The sequence below is a fragment of the Sorex fumeus genome, unplaced genomic scaffold (genome assembly GCF_029834395.1).
Source record: "Sorex fumeus unplaced genomic scaffold, SorFum_2.1 ptg000020l, whole genome shotgun sequence".
Taxonomy (NCBI): Eukaryota; Metazoa; Chordata; class Mammalia; order Eulipotyphla; family Soricidae; genus Sorex; species Sorex fumeus.
In genome coordinates this window covers 17,927,594-17,954,741 of record NW_026606077.1, presented here as the reverse complement: position 1 = coordinate 17,954,741, position 27,148 = coordinate 17,927,594, and the positions used below count along the sequence as shown (strand labels likewise).

Genomic DNA, 27,148 nt, shown 5'->3' with positions numbered 1-27,148 from the left:
TGTTGGCATTGTTTGTTGAGGTTTCAGGTCTCCTACCTTCATCCACTTCTCCTGTACTGTTTCCCCAAAAGTGCCTGTGGTATTCTGGAGGTGGTTCTTTCAATACAGTATCGGTATAGTGTCAAAGCCTGCCTTCCCCCTCCCCTCCAACACACACACGCACGCACACACACACACACACACACACACACACACACACACTCACTGCCTGGGGCAAATCTGAGGGAGTTTAGTAGATAATGGGACTATTTATACTTGGAATAGTAAATTTACTGGGGAACTAGTGGCCTGCTGCAAACAACAACAACAACAACAAGAAGAACCAAAAAAAAATGACCACCTATGGGAGTAAACAGATATTAGGGTTATGCACTACCATTATGGTACGATTCTGTGTTCCAAACTGCCCCAGCTTGCCAGACCCAAGAAAGTGTCTTCCCATAACACCACCAGGTCATGTCGAACAATAGAGTCTTGTGTTTCTACACCCCTCAGTAGCCAGTGTCTCATGCCAAGCAAATTTCCCCCAGTCTGAAGATCCAGGAGTAATCCTCTTTGGCTTGACATGCAGCCTTACTACATCTGTGATTATTCTGGGTTAGTTCATAACCCCAATTCCACGCAGCTCAACAGTGAGGTTCTACATGTTAGTCCTACCCCAAATTATGTAGCAACATAATAATAGTTGAAGTTTTCAACACTGCCTCGTTACCCCTTGATAGATCAACATGACTAAAATTCAGCAAGGAAACACTGGCTTTGAAGGATGAAATGGAAGACAGGGGGCTAGTAGATATATAAAAGGCTTTCATCCCCCAAAGGTCAAATACACATTCTTCTCCAGTGCACATGGGACATCCTCCAAGATAGATCACATGCTAGGCCACAATTCATACCTCCATATAATTACGAGGATAGAAATTGTAATAACTACCTTTTCAAACCATGATTCACTGAAAATAAAAGTGAATCAAACAGAAATGGAGAATCAAACACCTGGAAATTGAACATCTGGATACTGAACAACCAGTGGATTAAAAAGGAAATCAAAGAGGAAATAATAACATTACTGGAAATAAACAAGAATGAGGATACAAGCTACCACAACTTGTAGGATATAACAAAAGTTTAAAGCCTTGAAGGAAGGAAAAAAGGACCCACATAAATAACTTGATTTCACAGCTTAACATGGTAGAAAATGATCAATGATAGGAAGCCAAAATAGGCAGGAGAAAAAAAATGATAAAACTTAGAGCATAAATTAATGAGCTGGAATCCCTGCACACACACACACACACACACACACACACACACACACACACACAAAATCCAAATGTTCAATGAAAACAAGAGCTGATTTTTTTAAAAAAAAAAAAGTAAACAAGGTCAATAAAGCAACACTAGCAAGACTTACAGAGATAGAGAGTGAAAGAGAGAAAGTGAAAGAGAGAATTACTGGCTGATATCCATGATGAACACAGTCCCTTAACAAAATTCTTATCAACATAATACAATGTGTCAATAAAAGAAAAATAAAAACTGTATAAGCATATCAATAGATACAGAGAAAGTATTTGTTAAGATCCGGCATCCATTTATAATAAAACTCAACAAAATGGCAGTTGAAGGAGTTTTCTTCGATGTAGATGAGGCCTTCTACCACAAACCCACAGCAAACACTATCCTCAATGGGGACAATCTAAAAGCTTTCCCGCTAAGATTAGGCATACGGAAAGTTGCCCACTCTCATCTCTTCTATTCAATATAGTACTGGAAATACTGGCCAGAGTAGTTAGGCAAGAAAAAGGTATCAAGAGCATCCAGATATGAAAGGAAGAAGTCAAGCTATCACTATTTGCACATGACCTGATACTATACTGTGTAATCACCAGGCAGCTAGGAAAATCCAGCTTTCTCTCACTGCCTGCATTTGGTGGTCTCACACCTCTTCCCCACCTGGATTGATCAGTGTCTTAAGCGAACAAAGGAGGAAACGGGGCCAGGCTGCTCAGTTGCCATTTATTCTTTTTTCCCCACAGGCCTGTTCCAGTCTCACTAAGCTTCTTATTCTAGTTTCACACTGCCCCTCATTTCTGTCTCCTCCTGTCTCTCCCACTCATCTCTCAGTCCTCCATCTTGCAGCCCTGGTCTCTCTCTAGTCTTTCTCCAACTCCCCACATTGAGGGTAGCACCACACCCCATCCAGTAGCACAACTAACATATGAAAGCCCTTCTTCCTTTCAAGTGCAAAATACAACCTAGGGGTCTTTCTCCTCTCCTTAGTCCAATAACTTAATTAACATCTTAATTAACATCTTAACTCTACTTCTTAATTTTAGCTATTTTGTATGGACACAGTAAGAGATACATTACACTTGTAGGGTGGCTCTCACAGGGGACATTGCTATAAATCTTAGACTACAGTGCTCAGACCAGATTAATCTTTCCTAACCCTAGCAGTGTCCTAATCCAGCCTTTTTGGATCATGACAGAATTTGTCCATGACCATGCTCTTAACTTATAGTTAAGTTTATGGTCTTTTGGCCTGGCCCATTTAGATGCCAGGGTATCTCACTGCTTGCTCTGGGTTCATCCAGTTGCTCGTCTGGACCCTGCTTTTGGGGTGCTAGGAAGTAAGGGAAACTGAAGCTTAAATTGAGAAAGCAGATGTCCAGATTCGGAGTCATTTAACTCCTAAGTTACAAAAGCATAGCATTAACTGTCTTCCTGTGTCTGTACAGAAAGGACATTGCTCTGAATTAGCTATGCAAAGGTCTTAAGGAGAAGAGACAAGCAATATTTACAAGTAAATATTGACAATATTGTAAATTGTCTAATTAGGAGATGAAAGTGATTGACCAGTTGGGGAAGCAGAGCACAAAGAGATTAAAAATAAACACAGAGGAATGGAGCACTGTAATGTGAGTAACCCAATAAACCTAAGCTCCATTTGGCAAGGCAGAAAGGACAAATCATTGTTATACTACACCATACTTAGAAAATCCTAAAGATTTACAAAAAAAGCTCCTAGAGACAATATATTTTTATAGTAAAGTGGCAGTTCTCAAAGCCGATATGCAAAAATCCATGGCTTTCCTGTATACAAATATTGAAAGAGAATAAAAGAGACATTTAAAAAAATCCCATTCACAACTTGCCTCAGAAAATCAAGTACCTCAGAATGAGTAAACTAAAGAAGTGACGGCTAAAGAAATTAAAGTGATAGTTAAAGGGTAAGAAGCTTACTTTGCACATGGCCGATTCCCTTCCCCTACCCTAGAACCATAGATGATCTCTGATTGCTCTCCATCGAGTCCCTAAACACAGAGCCAGGAGTCAATATTGAGCATAGCTCGATGAGACCCACCCTTCCCCTACCCATCCTCCACCAAAAGACTGGAAACAGTAAGTGCTTGAGGAGATGTGAAAAAAGAGACTCATTAACTGTTGGTAGAATTGTTGCATGGTTCACCCTGCCTATTTAAAGACTCCCCAAAATGTTGTGAGTAGAATTTACATATGATCCAGCAATTCCAATTTTGAGAACCTACTCTAAGAACACAAAAACATTCATCTGAAAGCACTATTTATAATAGCCACAATATGGAAACAACCTGAATAGCCAACAATAGATGAATGAAAGTGTGAGCTATAGATGACATAGATAAACATAGACATCAATTTAGATATCTCGGTTCCATCTCCAACACCCTATATGGTTCGTTAAGCCTTCCAGGAGTGATACCTGATTGCAGTGACAGGAATATGCCATGAACACTGCCGGTGTGACCCCAAAACAAATTTATAAAACCCACTACCCACTTATAATTATGTAATTTGCAAAACCTAAAGTATCTAGAAATAAAGCCAAGAAAAGGTGAAGGATATGTTTAAGTGAAAATGACACTTCTGCAAGTTCTGCATGCGACAACAGCAGGCAGAAGGAAATGAGAACACCTTCTATGAACAGTTTTGTAACTCTGTATCTCATGCTAATTCTACTTAAAAAATCAGATGATTTTGCTCTTATATGGGGTATAAAGTAACAAATACAAGGATTAGACAATCACTGGTGGAAACAAGCCCTGAAATAGAACTGGAAACAGAGAGTGGCTAGGTAGGGGAAGACATCGGGAGATAAGTGTGGAGAGATCTTGAATCACTGGTGGAGAGATTGGGTTAGTAGCTTTGTAACTATGAAATAATTTATATTTTTATAATTGTAAACATAATAATATCTTAAACATTTTTTAATTTTTAAAAAATATTTAATTATGCCAAGCCACGTTAAATATTTAATTGGAACGGGAACTTGCATTCAGCAGTAGTACAGCAGGACTGTACTACTGTACAAGAAGGAAGACATCACGACATTGGCAACTATTGCCCGATCCCTATTGTCTGCCATCTACAAGTTGTTCACTCGTGTCATCCTGAATAGGATTAGCAGAATACTAGATTAAGGACAACCATGTAAGCAAGCCAGTTTCCGAAAAGGATTCAGCACCATTGACCATATCCACACGATAACCAAGTTCATTAAGTTTTCTCAGGAGTTCAAGATGCAGCTCTGTCTAACATTCATTGATTTAAAGAAGGAATTTGATTCTGATGAGACTGAAGTGGTTATTGAAGCCCTAGCCATACAGGGCATTCAAACTTAATATATCAGGATCCTCGATGAGCTGTGCTATGGAATCACTACCAGGATCTCATCATTCTACAAGGAACTGATCATCCATGTCAAGAGAGGGGTATGGCAGGATGATACCATTTCACTGAAACTCTTCAGTGCCACCCTCGAGAACTTCATTGGACGACTGGAATGGGAAGAAATGGGAGTGAAGATAGACAGTCGGCAACTACACCACCTCCGCTTTACTGATGACATCATTCTAATAACACCAAACATTAGCCAAGTGGCACAAATGCTGGCTGAGTTCGACCATGAGTGTGGAAAGGTCGGACTAGAGCTGAATCTCATGAAGACAGTATTTATGAGTAATGGTCTCATTCCTGATGATCCATTCGCTCTCAACTGAATGAACATCTCTGAATGTAACAGTTATGTGTACCTAGGTCAAGTCAAAATGATGATTGACCTGGCACCTGAGTTGTGCAGGAGGAAGAGAGTGGCTTGGAACACCTTCTTAGCTCTTTCTTCAAGAGCATCGAAGAAATAGCTAAGAGGACGAAGAACCTCCAGCTCTGGTCACATCTCTTCGATTCCACTGTTCTTCCTGCATTAACATACGCCTCAGAGACCTGGGTCCTAAGAAAACAGGATGAGATGGCTATTCAGGTCTCCCAAAGAGGAATTGAAAGAGCTATGCTTGGAGTATTATGCTTCACTCAAGTGAGAGAATGAATCTGGAGTTCTGACTTCTGGACAATCAAGAATCAGGGACGCTGTATCATTTGCCAAGGTGTCGAAAATCACATGGGCTGGACACATAATGCGATTTGTAGATAACTATTGGACTAGAGCCATTACCAACTGGATTCCATCGGATGTCAAAAGATCGTGTGGCCAGCCACCTACATGATGGTCAGACTTCTTTGTTGCACAGAAACACAATGAAGAGCAGAGGCTCTTTGTGTTCCTGGAGTGAGCAGATGCCATTGGGCTAAACCAGCACGTGACAGGGACGAATAGAGAAGTTACTGGTGCGCACTCCAGCAAATCGATGAGTAATAGGATGTCAAGTGATCAAGTGATTTAATTGAATCACTATGAGGTACAATTGCAAAGTTGCCCCACTCCCCACACTTCATCAGTGCATATTTCCTATCACCGGTGTCACCTGCTTTCCTCCCACCAATATCCCCACCAGCCTGCCTCTGTGTCAGACACTTCCCTCTCTCCCTGTATCATTCTGTCTCTGTGTCTCTGTGTCTCTGTCAATCTCTCTCTCTCTCCTCTCCTTTCTCTCTCTTTTGGTTTAAGTATTTTGGTTTGTGATGCTGTTACTGAAAGGGTATCATGCATATCACTTTACCTTTAGCTTTTTAGCACTCAGTTTTAGTCTAGAGTGATCACTTCAACTACTGTTGTTGATAGTTGATAGTTGAGAGTGGTCCCTTCTCTGTCCTCACTGCACTCCCCCTCCCACTTGGTGTCAAGATTTCTACCATGGACAAGTCTCCTGGCTCTCATTTCTATTGATTTTGGGTATTATCTCACACTAAAGTTTTTTTTAACCATTTTGCAAATTAGAGCCATAATTCTGTTTATCCTACTCCCTCTGACCATTTCACTCAACAAGTTCATCCATGTAAAAGCAAATTTCATGACTTTCTTTTTACTGACAGCTGCATAGTATTACACTCTGTAGATGTACCATAGTTTCTTTATCTAGTTCTCTGTTCTTGGGTACTTGGTTGTTTTCAGATTTTGGCTATTGTGAACAGTGCTGCGATGAACACAGGAGTGCAGATGGCTTTTCTGTATTGTGTTTTGGGCCCCTAGGGTATAGTCCCAGCAGCAATATTGAAGGGTCATATGAAAGTTCAGTTTATAGTTTTTTGAGGAATGGTCATATTGTTTTCCAGAAAGTCTGGATCAACTGATATCTCCACCAACAGTGAATGAGAGTACCTTTCTTCTTCGTCCATACCAGCACTACTGGTTCTTTTTGATGTGTGTCACTCTCTGTGTCATGAGATATCTTACTGTTGTTTTGATTTACATCTCCCTGATAATTAGTAATGTAGAGTACTTTCTTATGTGCCTTTTGGCTGTTGGTATTTCTTCTTTGAAAACATTTATGTTCATCTATTCTCCCCATTTTTGATAAGGTTTTATGTTTTTTCTTGTAAAGTTTCACACACACACACACACACACACACACACACACATATATATATTTGATATTTACCCCTAATCAGGTAAGTGTTGGATAAATAATTTTTCCATTTTATGGCTGTCACCCTACCCTGGTCATCACTGTCTTTGAAGTGAAAAAGCTTCTTAGTTTTTGAAGTGAAGACGCTTCTTAGTTTAATGCAGTTCCATTTGTTGAACTGTTCCATTTGCCCCTGCTTGTTTGGTAGTGATACTTCATCCTTGAATTCTGCTAACTTCAATGTCATGGAAAGTTCTACCTATGTTTTCCTCAATGCACATTATGGATTCAGATTGATATCAAGTTCTTTAATCCATTTATTCAGTTTGATTTGATTTTTGTGAACAGATTTAGAAAGAGGTCTGAGGTGATTTTGTGTTCTTTTTTTTCCATATAGCTAACCAGTTTTTCCAGCCCTACTTGTTGAAAAGGCTTTCCTTGCTCCACTTGATATTTTTTGTTTCTTTTTCAAAGATTAATAGATTAAAACCTGAGGGTTTGTCGTTTGTCTCAGGATATTCAACTCTGTTCCATTGGCATGTGGGTCTGTCTTTATTCCAATGCCATGCTGTTTTAATTACTACCGCATTGTAGTACAGTTTGAAGTTGAGGAAGGTGATGCCTCCCATTTTCTTTTTCCCAAGGATTGCTTTAGATATTCAGGGTGGTTATTGTTCCATATTAATTTCAGGAGTCTTTGATCTATTTCTTTTAAAAAGTGACATGGGTATCCTTCTAGGGACCACATTTAATTTGTACAATACTTTGTAGAGTGTTGCCATTTTGATCCTATTAAAATATTAATCATTTTAATCCATAAGTGAACAGAGAATGTGTTTTAATTGTCTTATGTCCTTTTTCATTTCTTGAAGTAGTATTTTGTAATTTTTTGTATAGGTCTCTTGCCTTTTTAATTATGCTTATTCCAAGTACTTGATTTTCTGAGGCACAGTTGTGAATGGGATTTTTAAAAAAACTTTCTTCTCTTTCTTTATTTGTACATAGGAATGCCATACATTTTAGAAAATAAAGCGACATTGATCCGTTTTAAAAAATAAAATTACAATTTTTTGTTACATAATTCAGCAAAGCCTGGCAAGCTAACGTGATGTATTCAATATGCCAAACACAGTAACAACAAGTCTCACAATGGAGCCGTTACTGGGCCTGCTCAAGCAAATCGAAGAACAATAGGAGGACAGTGCTACAGTGCTACAGTTACACAATTGTCTGATTGGATTATTTTAGGAGTTCTTTATCCTTTATTTCTATTGACAATGACTTGTTATATTAGTACTTTTAATTTTCAGTTTATTTATATTTGAGTCACACCCAGTGGTGCTCAGGGCTTAAGTCCTGCCTCTGTGCTTAGTGATCACTCCTAGTGGATTTGGTCAAACCATATGGGTTATGGGGGATTGAACCCCATTCAACCGAGGGCAAGGCAAGTACCCTATTTGTACTATCACTCCAGCTGAGCAGTATTTTTAAATCATGGTGTTTTCTAAGGAGCTTGAAGCACTGCTTTACTGACTGCATTCTATTACTCAAATTAATCTTGTTGAATCTTATCAATTTTCCTATCATTCATGCCCATCAGCTCCCCAAATAAAACAGGTTTTAAAAATTATGAGATATATGTCTACTCTTTTGTTGTCTTGTGAATATCTAATTCTCCCTCAACTTTAATCAAGTGATGGACAACGTAATTACCATTCATTGATTGATATTATAATTAATCACTTGAAATGATGTTCCTCAGTGTTCATCCAATTTGTTGTGGAAGAATGGGAACTAAGAAGAGGTTTCTAAGGTTAAGAATATCGCAATAATTTTAAATATAAGGTGATTCTGATGGACCTGAGCCGGAGTGATGGCACAATGGGTAGGGCGTTTGCCTTGCACGAGGCCAATGCGGCCGATTCAGTTTTGATTTCTCTGTCCCTCTCAGAGATCCCGGCAAGCTACCGAGAGTATCGTGGCCGCACAGCAGAACCTGACATGCTCCCTGTGTCATATTCGATATGCCAAAAACAGTAACAACAAGCCTCACAATGGAGACAATACCGGTGCCTGCTCAAGCAGTTAGATGAACAATAGGACAGTGCAGTACAATAATTAGCTGTATGACCTTTTAAAAGTACCTTACTTTTGAATTTTTTTTTCCTTATGTGAATCACAAAATCACAATCACAAATCATCCTGTTAATCGTCAATTGCCTCGAGCAGGCCCCAGTAACGTCTCCTTCATCCTAGCCCTGAGATTATATTCAAGGCTCTTTAGGAGAATGAGACCCATCATTGTTACTGGTATTTGGCATATTGGGTACTCCACGGGGAGTTTGCCAGACTCTGCCATGTGGGCAGGCTACATTCGGTAGCCTGCCAGTTTGTCCAAAGTAGGAATGAGATAATAAGATGTCATAATAGGATGTCCCGCAGCTGCAAATGCCGCTGCGCGGTTCTGGGAGCTGGTTTTTATAGTCTCTGAGTCTTGGCTGTTGATGGGATTACATGGCGCCAGGGGGCCAGTTGGTGGGTGTGACCCCCACCTACTGGAATTTGGAGGATCTGGGTGGAGGATGCTCGGCCCAAATCCGAGTAGGTTTGGATATCTCGGCCCCGGAACCCGTGTGACTTTGTCCCTCTGCCAGTACCTTCATGTGTGTGGAGAGTGGTCTCAGCATGGCGGTGGCTGGTCCTGGAGGTCTTTGGTCCCCCCTTATGTGAATAAAGGGAGAAATAAAACCTATTTCCAATGTCATTGAAAGTATTCATTGAGTTACCATGTTTACACTGCAAACACCAGTACTCAACAAATACCAGGCAATAAATGTCCTAATCGTCTTATATTGCAACGTTTAAGAGAGATGTTGTGGTAATTTATGCTTTCAAAATTATTAGTGAATTTTGTGCATTATTGTGGGTTTGTGAATGCTTAGATTGGCTCCTATTATTTCACATAAATTTTTTATTTGTTTTTTGGTTTTGGTCACACCAAATTGTATCAGTATTTAGCTCCTGGCTCTGCACTCTTTTTCTCCTGGTGGGGTCCAGGGGACAATATGGGATGCTGGCGATTGAACCTGGGTCATCTGTATGTAAGACAATCTCCCTCTCCACTGTACTATCCCTTCAACCCCTCAGTAAATTCTTATATCACATTTGGGTCATCATTATGACACCAGACTTAGATGCAGAACATGAGGCTCAGAGAAGTTAAGTAATTTTTCCAAGAAGGTTCCGCTATAATATCTAAGAGCAGAGACTCAAGGCCACCTCTCTCGGACAACTGAAACCTTTATAACCTCTTTACCATCAACATTAGTTTGAAGTTTACTTAACTAAATCTTAGAATTATATAGACAACAGACACTGAATAGTGAACTTTCACTTGGGGTTAGATTATAGCGTCATTGTTAACCTCTACCTAGAGTCCACCCAGCTGAGTTCCTATACCTGTCACCCAGCTGAGTGCCTGTCCCTTCTCTGATGGGACAGGCAGGCAACTCTTGAAGGCCTGGCATGCACTGGGACCTGCTCTCAGCCCTCAGAGGCCAGCTGAGCCACACCGAGTTGCATTAGTCTAGACTTCATGTGGCATACACTCTTTTCCAATGGCAGTGCCAGTGTGCCCACAGGGTGCTAGAGGCGGAGATTCCTGAAGTTCATCAAAAATGCCCCTGGCTGCTTGGCTAATTAGTTTCCTAGGGTTAGTCATTAACTGGCTTCCTATGTTCCTCCTCTTGGACAGGCCCAGCCGTGCGGTACAGTCAGTTCAAGATAGAAGAGGCCAGCCCGCCCCCACTGCTCGGGCAGCACACAACTCAGATCCTGAAGGAGGTCCTCAGATATGATGACAAGGCCATCGGGGAGCTGCTCAGCGCCGGGGTGGTGACCCAACACAAGGCCAAGTGACAGAAATATGTTTATTCTTAATGCCACGGTGCTGGCAAGCAAAGAAAATGCTCTTCCTGGATCTATCCCTAGCAATTGTGGTGGCTGCCATTGGAAAGAAGAGTAATTCCAGATTTCCTGCCTGTCATCTCCAGAATGACTCTGGTATCAAATATTGTAGTGATGTACCCCACCTTTTATTCCTTACTATCTATTTCCTTGATAATGGATGAATTGTGGGCTTTGGGGGACCTTCCTCTTTGTAAAGCTTTTTTCTAGAAAAATACATTGCTCATTCTAATGACATTTATAACCTAAATGTTTGTACCACCAGTCCACACAGGTCTGAAAAAAAGCAGATCTTTGGACTTCCTCTCCTTGCATGAAATCCTCTTAAACTTTTGTTAGAATTTTGAAGGTATAAGCAGAACGGCAGTCCTCCTGGTTGATTTTAAATTAATTTTAAATTCAAGAATTCCTTGTTAAGCAGTACTTTAAACCATAATTTTACTGATGTCCCATATAAAACTAATTTCTGTTTTTTCCTGTGGAATAAATAATTAGCTTTATTTTGCATTTATCTGATTATTTCAGAAGTGGCAGAAAATTAGTTTTCACAAATGTATTTTGGGGTTTAGGAATCTATATTCATTAAGGAGAGAGAAAGTTTAACTGGCGACTTTTTTTGAATCAAATGCAAATGCAACAGTTTTTTAAATAGATAACAAAAGACTGTAGAAATATTAAATAATAACAAATAGATGAATTAAAGAAAAACATTTCTTTGCAGTCTGAGTATCCATTTCAGAAGGACATATTGTACCTTAGTTTTAAGTAATCATAGCATATTCAGAGTAACATGGAGAAAACACATTCTGTCCAGAACCTGGGAGCTGCTTTGTGTGTATATTAGAATAAGTTGGCATTACAGCCAACAATCACATAAGCAGAGGTACATGAAATCAGACGAATAAGATGATTCCATGGTCAGTATCCGTATATGATCTCCAGTATCCTTACATGATCTCCATTCATAGTTGTGACCACACAAATGTTTTAAAGCTATATCATCAAATACCTGCTGCTAGAGTAAATTACAGATGTTTATCTTTAAAGCTGTTATTTAGAGGTTTTGTTGTTGTTGTTGTTGTTGTTGTTGTTGTTGTTGTTGTTGTTGTTGTTCTTCTTCTTCTTCTTCTTCTTCTTCTTCTTCTTCTTCTTCTTCTTCTTCTTCTTCTTCTTCTTCTTCTTCTTCTTCTTCTCCTCCTCCTCCTCCTACTACTACTACTACTACCCTCTCTCTCCTCCCCTCCCCCTTTCCCACCCTTTCCCCTCCCCCTTCCCATCTCCTTCCCTTTCTCCTACTTCTTCCTTCTTCTACTTTCTTCTTCTTTTTGTTCTTGAATTTCACCCAGTGATGCTCTGGGCTTATTTCTGACTCTATACTCAGAGATAACTCTTGGAGGGCCTTTGGGGACCATCTGTGATATTGGGGATCAAATCCTGATCTGTTGCATGCAAGACAAGTGCCTTAGCCACTGTACTGTCTCTCCATACCCTAGAGTTAATTTTAATTTTTTCTTTTATGGCTGTTGTTGGAATGATTTGAGTCATGTTATATAGTCAAATGTATTTCCAGAATCAAGGATCCAAATAGAAAATTTTACTTCACACAAGGCCTCACATATGTTTTAGAAGAATGCCTGCTAATTCTTCAAATTGTTATTGTCTTCCCTATTTTGTTTCTTGTGGATACCTTATTCTGAATTTATGCCTCTGTTCCATTCTATTAGAATTTCATCACATGCTGGGAATTTGATGCCTCATCTAGTACTTTCCCCCAATGGCTAATGCATGGATATCTAATCATATATGTCTATTTGGAGGCACCCATTTTAGGGCATACATTTAAAAGAACTTCTTCCATGTACATAATAATAAAATGGTGAAATGCTAGATGACAAAATCATCAAACCACATATCTTAAATTAAAAATTCAGTATTTCTCCTACAGAGCCTAGCAGATATTTTGAAATACTAATCACTTGTTTACTTAACCCTAAATATCCAGGTAGCTATTTTTGGAGGTTACTGATCATTCATAAAGTTAACAAAATTCGTCTAAATTTTTAAGTCAATCAACAAAATGAATCAAGACTGCAGATTTTATATACTTTGGAATCCTTTAGATTATACTGTCTTCTCAGTATAATCCTATATATAGCTATCCAAATTTCCACCTACTTATAACAAAATGATCTAGGAGAGCTTTGAACCTGTTTATCACACCCCTCCCAAATAAAAAGCATTCACTCTACAAAGTTAATGACAGAAATAATTCATAATGTATTTTGAGTTCAGATAATTAGTCCTGAAAGAAACATTGTGCTTGCTAAATTTTCTTGCAATATGTCCCAGATCAAGTTATGCTTATAAACAAATGTGCTGTTTTAATTATCAGGGCCGATTATCTTACACATTCCCCAAACTGAACACATGTCTAAGATGCCATATGCTCAAGTTCAGTTTATGTCAAGCCCTGCCTTCTGTGGCTGTGTGTTTGATGCTGGCCTAGTCAATTGCTTAAAACTTAGTTGGGTTAATTATTATGGGACTGAGTATAAATCCATAAGCAACTTGCCTTAAAATTTTTTTTAAAAAAATGTTTACTACCATGATTTCCACATTATTTTTCAGCATGAATGATTCTCTTAATGAAGAGAAAGGATCATTGATCAATGGTATATGAGTGCCTTGGTATTGTTTGTTTGTGACACAATTACCAGGAGTTAAAAGTATTTTAACAAACAATGGAGGTCTCAAGTAGACTATTTTGCACTAAATTTTTCAGTTCCTAAACCTGCATAGCATCACCAAGTGGCTCTTTATCCTGAAGTCTTCATGGGACCTGATTTCAGCCAACTTCAGAGTAGATCACACTCAGTTAAATCTCACCTGAATTTGGTATTGCACAATTAATTCCTATATCTAATGATGTTGGCATGCTGCCTATTTTAAAAGTTTCATGGATGTGAATTTTCCTTGATAGTCTCCCACATGGCCTACTGTAGCCTTCACCCACAGGACTTTACCCTCCAGATAATGAAGCTAATGTCTATGAGAAATGTGCCACCCCAAAGCTAACAAGGCTATCGGAATCTTCTACCTTCTAGTTATTCATCACTGATGCTTAGCCAACAAAGAAAACAAGTTCCTCAACATCCTCACACTCTGACCTGAGCTACTAGCTTCAAACTCTCCCAAGATTATGGCATTCACCTTGATATTACTTGGAAAATTGTTAGCTATAGTGAACTGTTATGATTGTTAGATGTTTGAGACAATGTTCCTAAAAATTGGCTCCTAAAGTGAATGCAGTATTAGTGATTCTTAGACATTTGAATACCAACTTCACATTTCTTTCACATCACGGTGGTACTAGAATGGGTAAAATCATTTATTCATAAGAAGAATAAAAATATTCAAAAAATTGCAATGTTTAGACTCAAAATAGCCACTGGGAAAGACAAAAATATAAAAATATTTGAAGAATTTTCTTGTATTAATATGTAGATATCAGAATAAAATTGGTGTTTGTTAGTTCCAGATTGGGAATCCAGGGTTAAACACTTTCTAAATGATCAGCTTTAGGAGATGTTTAAGTGGTTTCTTTATACAGGATAACTAGAGTATAAAGAGCTCTGAATTTTTATAGCAGATTGACTATATGTGGGGCAAATGTATATGGCGGGGTTGAGCTTCTCCAGTAGGCCTGGATACCCCTCATTCTCTCAAACTTACTGCTTTGACCATGAATACCATAGACAGTAATGCTTTCACAACCATGTTATCTAAATTCTAATACAAATATTTTTAAAACAAAAATAAATAAAATAAAGTTGTGTTAAAAAATGTCTTTCAGTATTCATCTAGGAAATTGGATTTACAGACAAGTAACTATACTTTGCACTCACACATTTATTCCTCAGGAAAATTAAAAGCTTTAAAGGAATGAGATTTGGAATGCAACAATTTGATTAGCAGGAAAGAAAAAAACAGAGTATGCCCAGTCCCACTGACCTCAGGGAGCATTTGATGTGGAGTCCTGGCAAGCATACAGTGCTACTAAACGAGTTTTGCCTGGGGTTATAGCATGTGAGAAGGGAAGGTACTGGAAAGAATGGAGATGGCTCCGGGAAATAGGTCTTTTCTACCAGATTTTTCTTTAGAGGAAGAGCTCTTTTTTGCCCACATTAAAACCTGTGAATTAAATTATTTTAGCTCTCTCCCACTTTGCAGCAACTAAATAAAAGCCTGTGATAGGTGAAAAGTGGACCAGCAAAGGTGCCAGGCCCAGAGACCCCAGAGCTGTGTGTAAGTGAGCTGCAGGTCCCAATTCAGCTCTGACTTCCAACCCTCACAAATGGACGGAACCTACAAGTGCACCTGTGTGACCTCAGGAACACTCTCAGTGGAAGACTCTACCAAACTTTGTTGGATATGAAAATAAAAAATGAATGTTTAGATGGAGAAGTGAAATAAAAGTGAAAAAAAAATGATAGAACAAAGATCTTGCTCCTGAAGTTTCCAGAAGGATCACAGCCCTACTTGAATTCAGACTAATGAGATCTATTTGGGGCTCATTTGGAGCTTCCTGGAGTAGAAGATACATTTGTCTTATTTTGCTAAGCTGTATTTGTTGCAACATTAATAGAAAACTATGCAAAGGTTATTCTTCCTTTGTTTGGAAATTGAAATCAGAGATTGCCAAACTTTTTTGGCCTATCACCTTATTTTATAAATGCATCCCTGGAAATTTACCTTCTTTACATGAACAAAATGTCCCTGCTCTACATTTGCACCTGAGGATCCCACTACCTGCCTTGGATTTTTCCAGAGTATGCACAGAGAAGGGGCAGAGCACAGCTTCTACTTGGGGAAATGTTGGTAAATAGCAAAAGTCACTACACTTCCAAGTGACAAGTGGACTTTTCCAAGAAGTTTTGTGATATCGTCTTTCTTTTATGTTCCTGCTGCTTTCTTCCTCCCTGCTCCACATTCTTTGATCCTCCTTTTCTTCTTCTTTTTATCTTTATGAGGCAATAATTTTCTTACTCTACATTCATCTTCCTTCTATCCCTTCATTTTCTATCTCATCTGCCTCCCTCCTGCTCTCTGCAGAGACACACATCCATGTTCACAAACACGGACACCACAACCTGTCTCTGACCTTTGGAAATACAGGAGTTGCTCAGTAATTTGGAAGATAACTAGTGGTGATTCCAGTGATGACTTCACTCCACAAGAAGTTTTGAATTACTCTCTGGGTAGGGTGGATCTTAAATAACTAGTTGCCCCTATTGTCCCTTAAACAAAGACAAAGTGTACTCTAAGCACAAGTCTGGGAGATTACAGAAGATTTACATGTCCCCCGAGTCTAAGCAAAAAGTTAAAACGAGTTACAGAGCAGAGTCTAAATTTTCTGTGGCATCAGCAATTGGATTGTGGTGATTATTGATTTGTTGTTAGAGAAAAGACAGAAAAACCTTGTGACACAGTGGCACTGCTCCATGGTCAAGCCTGGGCCTTGCAGTTGGCTCTTTCTTGGATGATGTAATCAACAGTCTTCAATTGGTGAGCAGTAGCTCATCCTTTGCCTCTTCAGCTTCCAGTGGGATAGTGTCCTCCTTTCTACCTTGGTTTTGCCTTAAGTTAACAGGTTGGTTAAATATTCATGGCTCCTTTATTTATTCTTTCAACTGAATGAAAACTCTCAGGCATATCGTTTTTTTTTTTTAATCAACCCCTCCTCACTTTTTTTTTTTTTTTTTTTTTTGCAAAGTGGTCATATCACAGCGTGCTCAGCTCAGGTTGGTTTCTTTGGCTGCTGACCACATAGATTGGAGGAACAATCTTTTCCTATTCTTCATCCTGCCACCCGCACCCTTTCCTCTTTCCCAGAACTTTTGTATATGGGTTACTCTAAAACAAATGCCTCCTGGGCACAGAATACAAAACCAGGAGTTTGACAGAGAAGGCACTAATATTAAACTGCCACCAGAGAAATCTTTCATTCTTTCCACCCCTTTTATCTCTTTGTGAACCTTAAGGAAAAATTCAGATATCCAGGATATGAAGTGAGATGTAGGCACATGTGTAAGCACATTACCCTGATAATCAAAGATAAATTTATGTTTTTATAATTTTACGAAGAACTTAAAAAATACACTACTAGTGAACATTATACTTTTTAAAAAAATTGTGGTGATTGTTTAAAATCCTTGTAGCATTCATTTTGTTGATATGATACACCACATAGAAACACACTATTTCTGAAAGCAGAAAATATTTCTCTGTGTAGGATTGCCTTATCTGTGGTCAAACATTCTTGCAATGGCAAGACAAACATAGACAAAAATATATGGGAGAAATGCAGTGACATAGGTCAACTTTCCATGTTAGTATCAATACATTGACCTCAAACCCAGAAATTGACGTTTTTATTTGCAAAATTTTAAATGGGGAGAAGTTTGAGGCAACAGAAAACAGATATGTCTCTTTCTTTCAAACATGAAGATGATGAAAATATCCCATCACTATACTTCCATCTGGGAGTTCATGGTTCCCATTAGAATCTAAAACACATTGATTCATTTTTGTTTTGGTTTGGGGGCCATACCTAGTGATGCTCAGGGTTTACTCCTGTCTCTGCATTCAGGAATTACTCCTGGCCATGCTCAGGGGACCATCTAGGATGCCTGGGAGATCAAACCCAGTTGGTTGCATGTAAGACAAGCACCCTATCCACTGTACTACCTTTCCAGCCTACAAACAGATTGTTTTGTTTTCTAGTTCTACTTTCTCCGTACACCTATGTGTAAGGATATGAACTGTCTTCAGGCAAAATATTCTCAGAACTTGCTGGTGAATCCTTTAGCTTAAACAAAGGCATTGAGAGTTAATAGTGATCAACATTTTATTCAACCAGTCACATGACCCATAAGAAAAAGTGAGTAACTCTGTGTGGGTGCAGTTCTAGAAGATTTATTAGCTTGACAAAGATTTATTATCTTGCACTCATGTCCAAGGTAGACCCAGGTGGAGAAAGAAGAGAGTTGTTCCGCTAATCAGTAATTACCATAAATTTCTTATGCAACGTGGAAGTTATATTTAGTCTGCTCATTCCAGTTAAATGAGAGTTGTTGCTATCTTTCTTCTTTTTCTCTCTTTTGTATGATATGTAATAGATTATTCACAATGCTGGAAGAGCTTTAGATGATCCTTGTGATGCTAAGTGACAATAATAATGGAATAATTATACCATATTTGTGATTTTATTACAATGATATTACTGTTGGGTACTTTTTGTGGGGCAGGAAGGCCATTCCCAGACATGCTCAGGGATCACTTCTGACCCTGAACTCAGAGATCACTCCTGATTGACTCTGGAGACTATGGGGTACCAGGCATCTGATCCAAATTGACTGCATGCAAGGGGAGTAGCCTACCCATTGTACTATCACTCCAACCCCAAAGTTCTGACTGAAAAGGACATAATGTTAGTATGAGACTCATTTCTTCTCTAGCTCACCGTAGTCAAAGACTATGTGATACTGTCAATATCACTGCTCTCATAATCTGTCCCTTTTCATATTCTGTAATACATATCTATCTTTGAAACAGACATGATCTGGCCCTTAGGTAGGTCCTGGCACTTGAGACTATTTAAAGGTGCAAAGTTCAAGAAGCATCAGGGGCAGAAAGAATGACCTAAGCCAGTGTTTTCTTATTTTGCAAAGATCCAAGAGGATCAATTTTTTGAAACCTCATCAAGCTAGCTCTCAGGAAATTATCCTTAGATTGTCATCTCAAGAACACATTCTTTTATTCTTTATTCTTCTGAAAGTCCTAAGAGTACATATTTTTACAAATGAGGACAGTAAAGCATTCTCTCCTCCCTGATTGCATTTTCTATCTAAACTTGCAGAAACAAATCTCATTTATAGATTTCTGAAGCCTATACAGAGTCACACGTTGCAAATTAAGTTGTTCAAAAACAACTCTTCCCAATCCAAAAACAAACTGTTCCTAAGTAAATTGAGAAGGCCTAAAGCACTCTCATTTGACCACTTTTGCAAACATAATGTGATAAAAAAATAATAAAAAACCCAGCTACCACACAGATGAATTTAAAGAGACACTGGAGAGACATGTCCCGGAATAAACAAACCATTGCTCATCAAAAATAGTGAAAAATGTTTGGAAAATGACTTACACCCTTTCCAGCTACATCTCAGATTATCCTTGAACAAAGAAAGAAATCTGTGAAATATTTCAGATGGCACCTATGTTTACAGCAGGAGATAAATTTATGTTATTAGAGAAAATAGCAGCCAATTAAATGAAACATATTACCCTCAAAAATTGTAATGTAGGGGCTGGAATGATAGCACAGCGGGTGGAGCATTTACCTTGCACACAGCTGACCCAGGTTTGATTCCCAGCATCCCATGTGGTCCCCTGAGCACTGTCAGGAGTAATACTTGAGTGAAGAGCCAGGAGTAACCCCTGTGCATCGCCGGGTGTGACCCCAAAAGCAAAAAAAAATTGTAATATATAGAAAAAATCATACAAATAAGGGGGATTTTTTGGTTGTTTGGAACATTTTCAAAATATTTTAATGAAGATGTAAGGTGAGTGCATCTTGGTCTTATTAAGCCATGAATGAAGCTCGATTTGAGCTCCAACAGTTGGAAATGGCCTCTGCACCTTGTTTTCTATCTCAGCCCCCTGTATTTTAGGATCATCATAACTATCTCACACTGAGTTATAATTACAGATCACCAATTATCTCTCCCATTAAACTAAAATAATTTCATGGGTGTCTTAGTTACCCTTGTGTCTTCCTTGATCATCATGGTGCCTTACTCTATGGGACATGCACAATAAGTGTCTATTGAATAGACATTCTATCGCCATCTAGATTATATGTTATTTGAGAGAGAAATTTGTGATATTCATTTAAAATTATTTATAGTCTTTTCATATAATAGATTTTAAAGATGGCCATCACCAATTCCTTTCTCCCCATCTACATGGCTCTCTTTTCATTAGAAGATACAAATTATTACTCTTTTAAGTATTTTATACTTACAAGAGAATTACAAAAATTAGTACATAGATATTTCCTTGGCCTGGAGCAATAGCACAGTGGGTAGGGCATTTACCTTGCGCGGCCAGCCTGGCCAAGCCGGGTTCCATTCCTCCACTTCTCTGGGAAAGCCCGGCAAGCTACCAAGAGTATCTTGCCCGCACGGCAAAGCCTGGCAAGCTACCCGTGACATATTCAATATGCCAAACACAGTAACAACAAGTCTCACAATGGAGATGTCACTGGGCCCGCTCAAGCAAATGATGAACAACAGGAGGACAGTGCAATGCAGTGCAGTGCAGTGCAGATATTTCCTTACAGTGTTCACCTATTTTGGTTGATATCATCTTTTAATGTTTTAATCTAAGCCAGAAAATTAAAGCTACTGAAATACTATTAAATCTATAAGTATTATTCAAAATATATCAGTTGCCATTTGGTAAGCAGAAAAACGATATTCTCTGAGATTCCAGTTAGTCCCTGGTGTACTTTCTCTCCAGGGTAGGGCTCCTCAAAAGACTCATCTAAGCATTGTGATGGAAAGATTTTGCAAATGTAATTAAGATCTGAATAAGTTGGCCTTAAAATAGTAAAATTGTTTTGGCACACCTGACTCAACTATGAGTCCTTGAGATCTTTTTTAGTGGTTAGAGATATTAGGTCACATGTTTGATGCACATACAGAGCATCACTTGTGGGCAGTATCCATTGTGACAGGATTGCAGAGAGAAGCCCAGACTCCTTCTGCAGCATGAATACAGAGACTCTTCTAAAATCCAAACTTTTCCACTTTACTACTGCTCTAATATATGTTCATATTGCCAGTTTTTCTAATTTTAATCATTTGTTAATTTTAATCATTAATTAAATTGCTCGAGGCCCTCCCATTGATCGTCGATTTGCTTGAGCGGGCCCAGTAACGTCTCCATTGGAGACTTTGTTGTTACTGTGTTTGGCATATCGAATACTCTTGGTAGCTTGCCGGGCTCTCCGAGAGGGGCGGAGGAATCGAACTCGGGTCGGCCATGTTGGCCGCGTGTAAGGCGAACGCCCTACCCGCTGTGCTAAATTAATGTTCTGTTTTGTTAATTTTAATCATTAATTAAATTAATGTTATGTTAATTTTATCATTAATAGTTTTTCTCTTTCCACATAAAGATCTTAGAAATCTCAACAACAACCCCACCAGAAAATAGGGAGAGGGATGAACAGACTTTTTTTTTCAAAGAAGGCAGACATATAGATTGTAAATAGAAATATGAAAAGTATTTTTTATGACTATCAGCAAAATAAGAACAAAAATAACTCTGAGATATCTCCTCCATCAATGTGAATGCTAAAAAGATCAGGTACAACCATTGTGGAATGTCATCTTGTTCAGCCTCTATGTTTCCACTCCTTGATGTCTCCCAAAAAATTGTTCTTGGGATACACAACACAAAAACATTAATTCTAAAGACATACATGCACCTTCGTTCTTTTTTTAAAAATTTATTTATTGAATCACTGCGGGAAAAGTTACAAAACTTTCATGTTTAAGTCTCAGTCATGCAATGATCAAACACCTTTCACCCCAATACACCCCTCTTCCCACCCCTCCCAATGCCTGTGAGGCAGATGTATTCTACTTAACTTTCTATCTACTTTGATTACATTCATTATTTCGACAAAAGATGCACCATTATTGTTTAGAGTTTCCACCTAACAATCAGAACTGCTGAAAAGGCATTGTGAAATAATTTGTTTTCTATAGCCTGTTATGAGAACCAAATGATGCTATCATGCCTGCGCGATTTTGGATTTCTGATATTTTACTTATTAAGTCTGGAGGGATTTCTGCCAAGAGCCAGATAATTACGAGATTGGTTTCTGTGGCTCTGGAGCCATGATCGTGCCAGAGAGCCACTTGTGGCAGGCAACTTGTGACTTCGGTAGGGCATGAAGGATGAGCCAGGAATGCCCCCGGTCCCATGAGGTTGCAGTTGCCCCATCACCGCTGGCTCATACTTGGCTTTCCAATAAGCTCCGAAGTAGCCGCCATCTTGCTGCCCAGGGGGAAAAGTTTGGAAGGGAGAGACACCCCTTCCTTCCTGGGAAGACATGATACTGTGGATTAACGTATAGTCCATTAACTTTTCTGCTGCAAGCTGCCAGGCTCTGCATTAAGTCCTTGTGCCTCTGGAGCCATGGCCGTGTCTGAGAGCTGCTTGTGGGGAACAACTCGTGAACCTCGGTAGGGCATGAAGAATGAGTGCACCTTTGTTCTTGCAGCACTAAACACAATAGCTCTGGTATAACAGGTCTGTGGGGAAAGAAACTGGTATAAACTACTCAACTGTAAGCTAAGAGGAAATGCTGCCATTTTATACAATCTGGAATGATCTACATGGTGTTATGCTAGGCAAAATAAGTTAGAAAGTACAAGACAAATTTCAGATAATCTCTCATATGTATTGTATAAAGAAATGAAATAAGAAATAAAAATTATCTAAAGAAAACAGATCCTTGAACCTTGACAATAAAACTGAATAGTTGGAAGTAGTGAGGTGATAGAGGAAGAAGTTGTCTGCTTGTGTCCTAAGGACTATGGTGGAGGGTCTTTGGCACTCGGTGAAGGCTCAGCCACTTTGTACACCAAAAAACCACAAATGTCAACAATATTGCGACTATGTCACCTCAATCATGTTGAAAAATGTTGTTTTGTAAGTTCTGCTCTAGAATGTGGCAGGGATTTTGTTCATTTACTTAGTGATTAACAAGCATATTCTGGAGATATTTTCAAATCACATGTTTCCTCTGGCAGTTGTAATGAATCACTGCATATTCTGTGACTTCAAAGAAACAAACAAACAAAAACACACGGCATTCTCTCACAGTTCTGGAAGACAGAAGTCAAAATTGGTATCTCTGAGTTTAAATTAAAATGCTGGGAGTCCAGAGCAGTTTTTTCTTGAGGGACTCAAAGAATGAGCCCTCATTGTCACCTTGTCAGCCTGTAAACTGTATTCCTTGTTGTTGCCTATTTTAGTTTGTTGGGTTGTTGTTGTTGTTGTTTGCCTTCAAAGTTCAGTGGCATATGATTTTTCCCTCTGACTCCTATTCCCTTCTTTCATTCCATGGTCTTTTGTGTGTCACCAAACTTTCTTCTGCCCATCTTCCATGAGAAAACTTGTGGTTGCCAAATAGACTTTACATAGATTCTACCGAGATAATCCACCATGGAATTCCCACATCTAGATCCTTAACTTAATCACATTTGCAAAGTTTGCTTTGGGGTGAATAATGACAAATCCAGGTAGAAAATAGAAAAAAATCTAAGCATCACCTCCCACAATGAATATAGAACTTTTGAGATGACTGTTTTCTAGTCTCCAAAAGAGGCAAGGGATAACTCTGTTTTTTCCCATGCTTTTAAATTGAGCATGAATTAGTGATTATTAAAGGAAAAATATTTATTTGGAGTTCAAGTTACATTTTTCCTGCTCCTAGGATTATTGAGTGGAATTCTATTGTGAGCTGTCCTTTCTCCTCAATTTGCTTATTGACTTAATCAATTATATACGTCCAGATGCATCCATGGATATTTCTTTTTACTTTATGGACCATCATCTATGATAGCCATTATTTTGTTGCTTTGTATATCACACATTTGTCTATTAGAATTGTCCTCTAGTTGACTCTATTGTTTCTTAAATATATATGTCCATTTCCTCAAGGCCAGTCTATGTCTTTTTTGTCAACAAAAAGTGTTTTAGACACATATTGTACTTTCCTTAAATTGGATTAATCATCTCTCCTAAATTTTATATCTCTTACTAGAAAATTTCCTTTAGAAACGAAGATTTAAATGTTATAAATGTTAGGTGACTGGAGTAATCTAGATTCATTGGCATTGATGTAGCAGAAATTTTAGACTTAACGGATCAGAATAGGAACTAAATATCTACATATATCTGTAAAAGTTCCTATATAACTCCAATTCCAATACAATGCCTTTCTAATTTTAAATTTTTTCTCTTATTGTAAAATACCTTATTCTCATTATCTAAAATAAAGTATTTGTTTATTCTAGTGTATGTATATATACATATATATACATGTTACATATATGTGTTGTGAAATATATATACATATATAAGTATACACACTCTCACACAACACTTTCAGAATGAGAAACCCTGTAATCTTATGGTCAATAGGTTTTGAAAATCAGAACATATTGTTTGTGTATGGGATTTTATGATTGCAACTGTGTAGTGTATAATTAAGATACTTTTCCCCCAAAGTTCCTTATTGTCTTCCTTATTCACATAATTGTGCCTATTCATTTGCTGTCATTTGTATTCAATTTAAATTCTTTCTGATTAAGACTATCTACCTGTCTATCACATTATTTATAAAACATGATCTTGATTCTGACAATCAGAACATTGAACACAGTTATACTTTCCTTTATAAGCTTGTTTTAATTAACAGAATGTGGTAGAAGCGCCAGTTTGCCAATTCTAAGCCAAGTCATTAAAAGAATTAGCATTTTCTTCTGCTTTTGGAAGTTAACCACCAAGAAAGTCTGATTTCAATTCTCAGAGGCAGCATGTGTCCACCATATGAAGGGAGGAGGGAATTCAACTGGAGGTACATTAAGATCCCAGACTTGCAAGTGAAGCTTTATTGAACTACAGCACATAGTTTCAACTTAAATATAATCTAAGCATTGACCCTGGTTTCTGCCATCGGAACAGACCTGCCCAAATGAACTTTACCCAAGTTTCGATCTTGACCTGTATAAGTTGTTCTCTTTAAATGTAGTGTTTTCTGGTGGAGGGATGGGTATTTGATCATGGTATGACCGAAATCCAAGCACAAAAATTTGTAAATCTACAACTGTACCTCATGGTGTTTCACTAATAATAAAAATAAATAAATAAATAAATGAATGTAGTGTTTTATTTAATTTTAAATTATTTTATATAAATATATGTATATATACAAAATATGTAACTCAGATACAGATTTCAATAAATGTTTAATAAATATAGTTTGATAGTTTTCATAATTTAAAAAGATCATGGCTTAGTATTTTTCTATTGAAATATGGCTGCCTGCTTTTGATAAACTTCATCTAATATAATAAGCCTATGTTTGTCACTTAATGAATAGTTTACACTGAATTATTATGATCATATGGTGTCTGTCTTAGGGTTGTCATCTCTGATATTCCCCTTATACAATGAAAGTGAGGACACATACGCAGAATTTGTCATGTTTCTGATTTGGCCAGTGAACTTTGGCCCCTGGGTCACACTTTTGCATCATATTAGGTTGTACCAAGGTTGATCTGTGGAAATAGTAGCACAGTAGAGGAGATGGCATATCACTAGTAAGGTTGATTGTAAAAAGTTCAAACCTTTCTCTCTCTGTGTCTCTCTCTCCATCTCTCTCTCACATGTACACAATCACACACACAAACTCACACACCACTTAGTATTGGAGAATCAAGACTTATCTAACTTATTTAAAATGGAATAAATATCACCATGTAAAGGTTCATAGCACATGGAAATGTAGCCTATGGTCAGAAACCAGTGAGTTATATTTGCCATGGGTGGTGTGGAGTAGGGTAGCAGGAGGGATACTGGGACGTTGGTGGTGGAATATGTACACTAGTGGAGGGATGGGTGTCTGATCATTGTGTGACTGAAAATAAATCATGAAAGCTTTGTAACTGTATCTCACAGTGGTTCAACAGAAAAAAAGAAGCATACACATGCACAGATTAGTTTGGAAGTGATCTCCAGTATTACTATAACATGGAGCTTAATGTATCTCCAGCCAAAGTTTATTGATATCTCAGACCAGTTGTTAAAGAACTCTTTGAAGGATTATTCCATGGCTTAGAGGCCAGCCGGACACTCTAGGGAAAAGGGCAGCTCAGATCGAGAAGGAAGCACCAACTAAATGGTGTTTGGAGGATCCTCCCAGCAAGGGAGATACATGTTGAAAGCAGACTATGGACTGAACATGATTGCCACTCAATGCCTCTTTTGCAGACCACAACACCCAAAAGGAGAGAGAGAACAAAAGGGAATACCCTGCCACAGAGGCAGGGTGGGATGGGGGGATGGGTGTGGGAGGGATCTATGGTGGTGGAAAATGGGCACTGGTGGAGGGATGGGTACTTGATCATTGTATAATCGAAACCCAAGCACAAAAATTTGCAAATCTACAACTGTACCTCATGATGTTTCACTAATAAAAATTTAAAAAATAAAGAACTCCTTGATTCCAGAACCTCAGAAACTATGTAAAAGAAAAGATATATTGTTTAGCTATATTTTAAAATAGATTAAGTTCTTTCTACTATGTGGTAAAATTCTTACACAGAAGTAGATAAGAAGCATTGATGAACTTCTTAAAGAATTCTCCAGAGGAGCTGGTGCAATAGCACAGCGGGTTGGGCATTTGCCTTGCACAGGGCTGACCCGAGTTTGATTCCCAGCATCCCAAAAGGTCCCCTGAGCACCGCCAGGGGGAATTTCTGAGTGCAGACCCAGGAGTAACCCCTGTGCATTGCCAGGTGTGACCCAAAAAGAAAAAAGAAAGAATTCTCCAGTGTAGTGGTCATATTACAGTGTATTCTAGAATGACTGGTTTTCAAGGGATTAGAACGAACATTTAATATATCATGTTAAATTTAACAATATCTATAATTTTGGATTCTTATACTTGAGAGAAACTGTTGGGATGTAGTATGACACTGGCATCTCGGGGATGTTGATAAACAAAAACAATGCACAATGCATGGTAAAGGTAAAGGTAAAGGCCCTCCCGTTGATCGTCGATTTGCTCGAGCGGGCCCAGTAACGTCTCCACTGGAGACTTTGTTGTTACTGTGTCTGGCATATCGAATACTCTCGGTAGCTTGCCGGGCTCTCCGAGAGGGGAGGAGGAATCGAACTCGGGTCGGCCATGTTGGCCGCTTGTAAGGCGAACGCCCTACCACTGTGCTATCGCTCCAGCATGATGTGACTCAAAATGTCAATCATGTCACTGCTGTAAAATGCTGTTCTGGGCACTGGATGTGGCTCATGGGTTCTGTTTCTTGTACTAAAGAATAAGAAATAGGAAATAATGATTTGTGAAAAGCTAATCTTGGAGAAAGATGAATGAGTCTAACTGGTAAAATCTATGACCCTTTTTATTTGTTTGTTTTGGAGTCACACCCATTGGTGTTTAGCAATTACTCCTGACTCTG

The 27,148-nt window shown here is 38.5% G+C and overlaps 1 protein-coding gene across 1 annotated transcript in view; it reads left to right on the top strand.

Annotated features, from left to right (window-relative positions):
- SUGCT (succinyl-CoA:glutarate-CoA transferase) overlaps positions 1–11,839 on the top strand; it is a 1,062,570-nt gene extending 1,050,731 nt beyond the window's left edge. The window contains exon 15 of the mRNA XM_056113530.1: positions 10,600–11,839. Within this exon, the coding sequence (XP_055969505.1) occupies positions 10,600–10,763 (164 nt within the window). The 3' untranslated portion in view covers positions 10,764–11,839. The remainder of the gene's footprint in view (positions 1–10,599) is intronic.
- Positions 11,840–27,148: the final 15,309 nt, after the last annotated feature.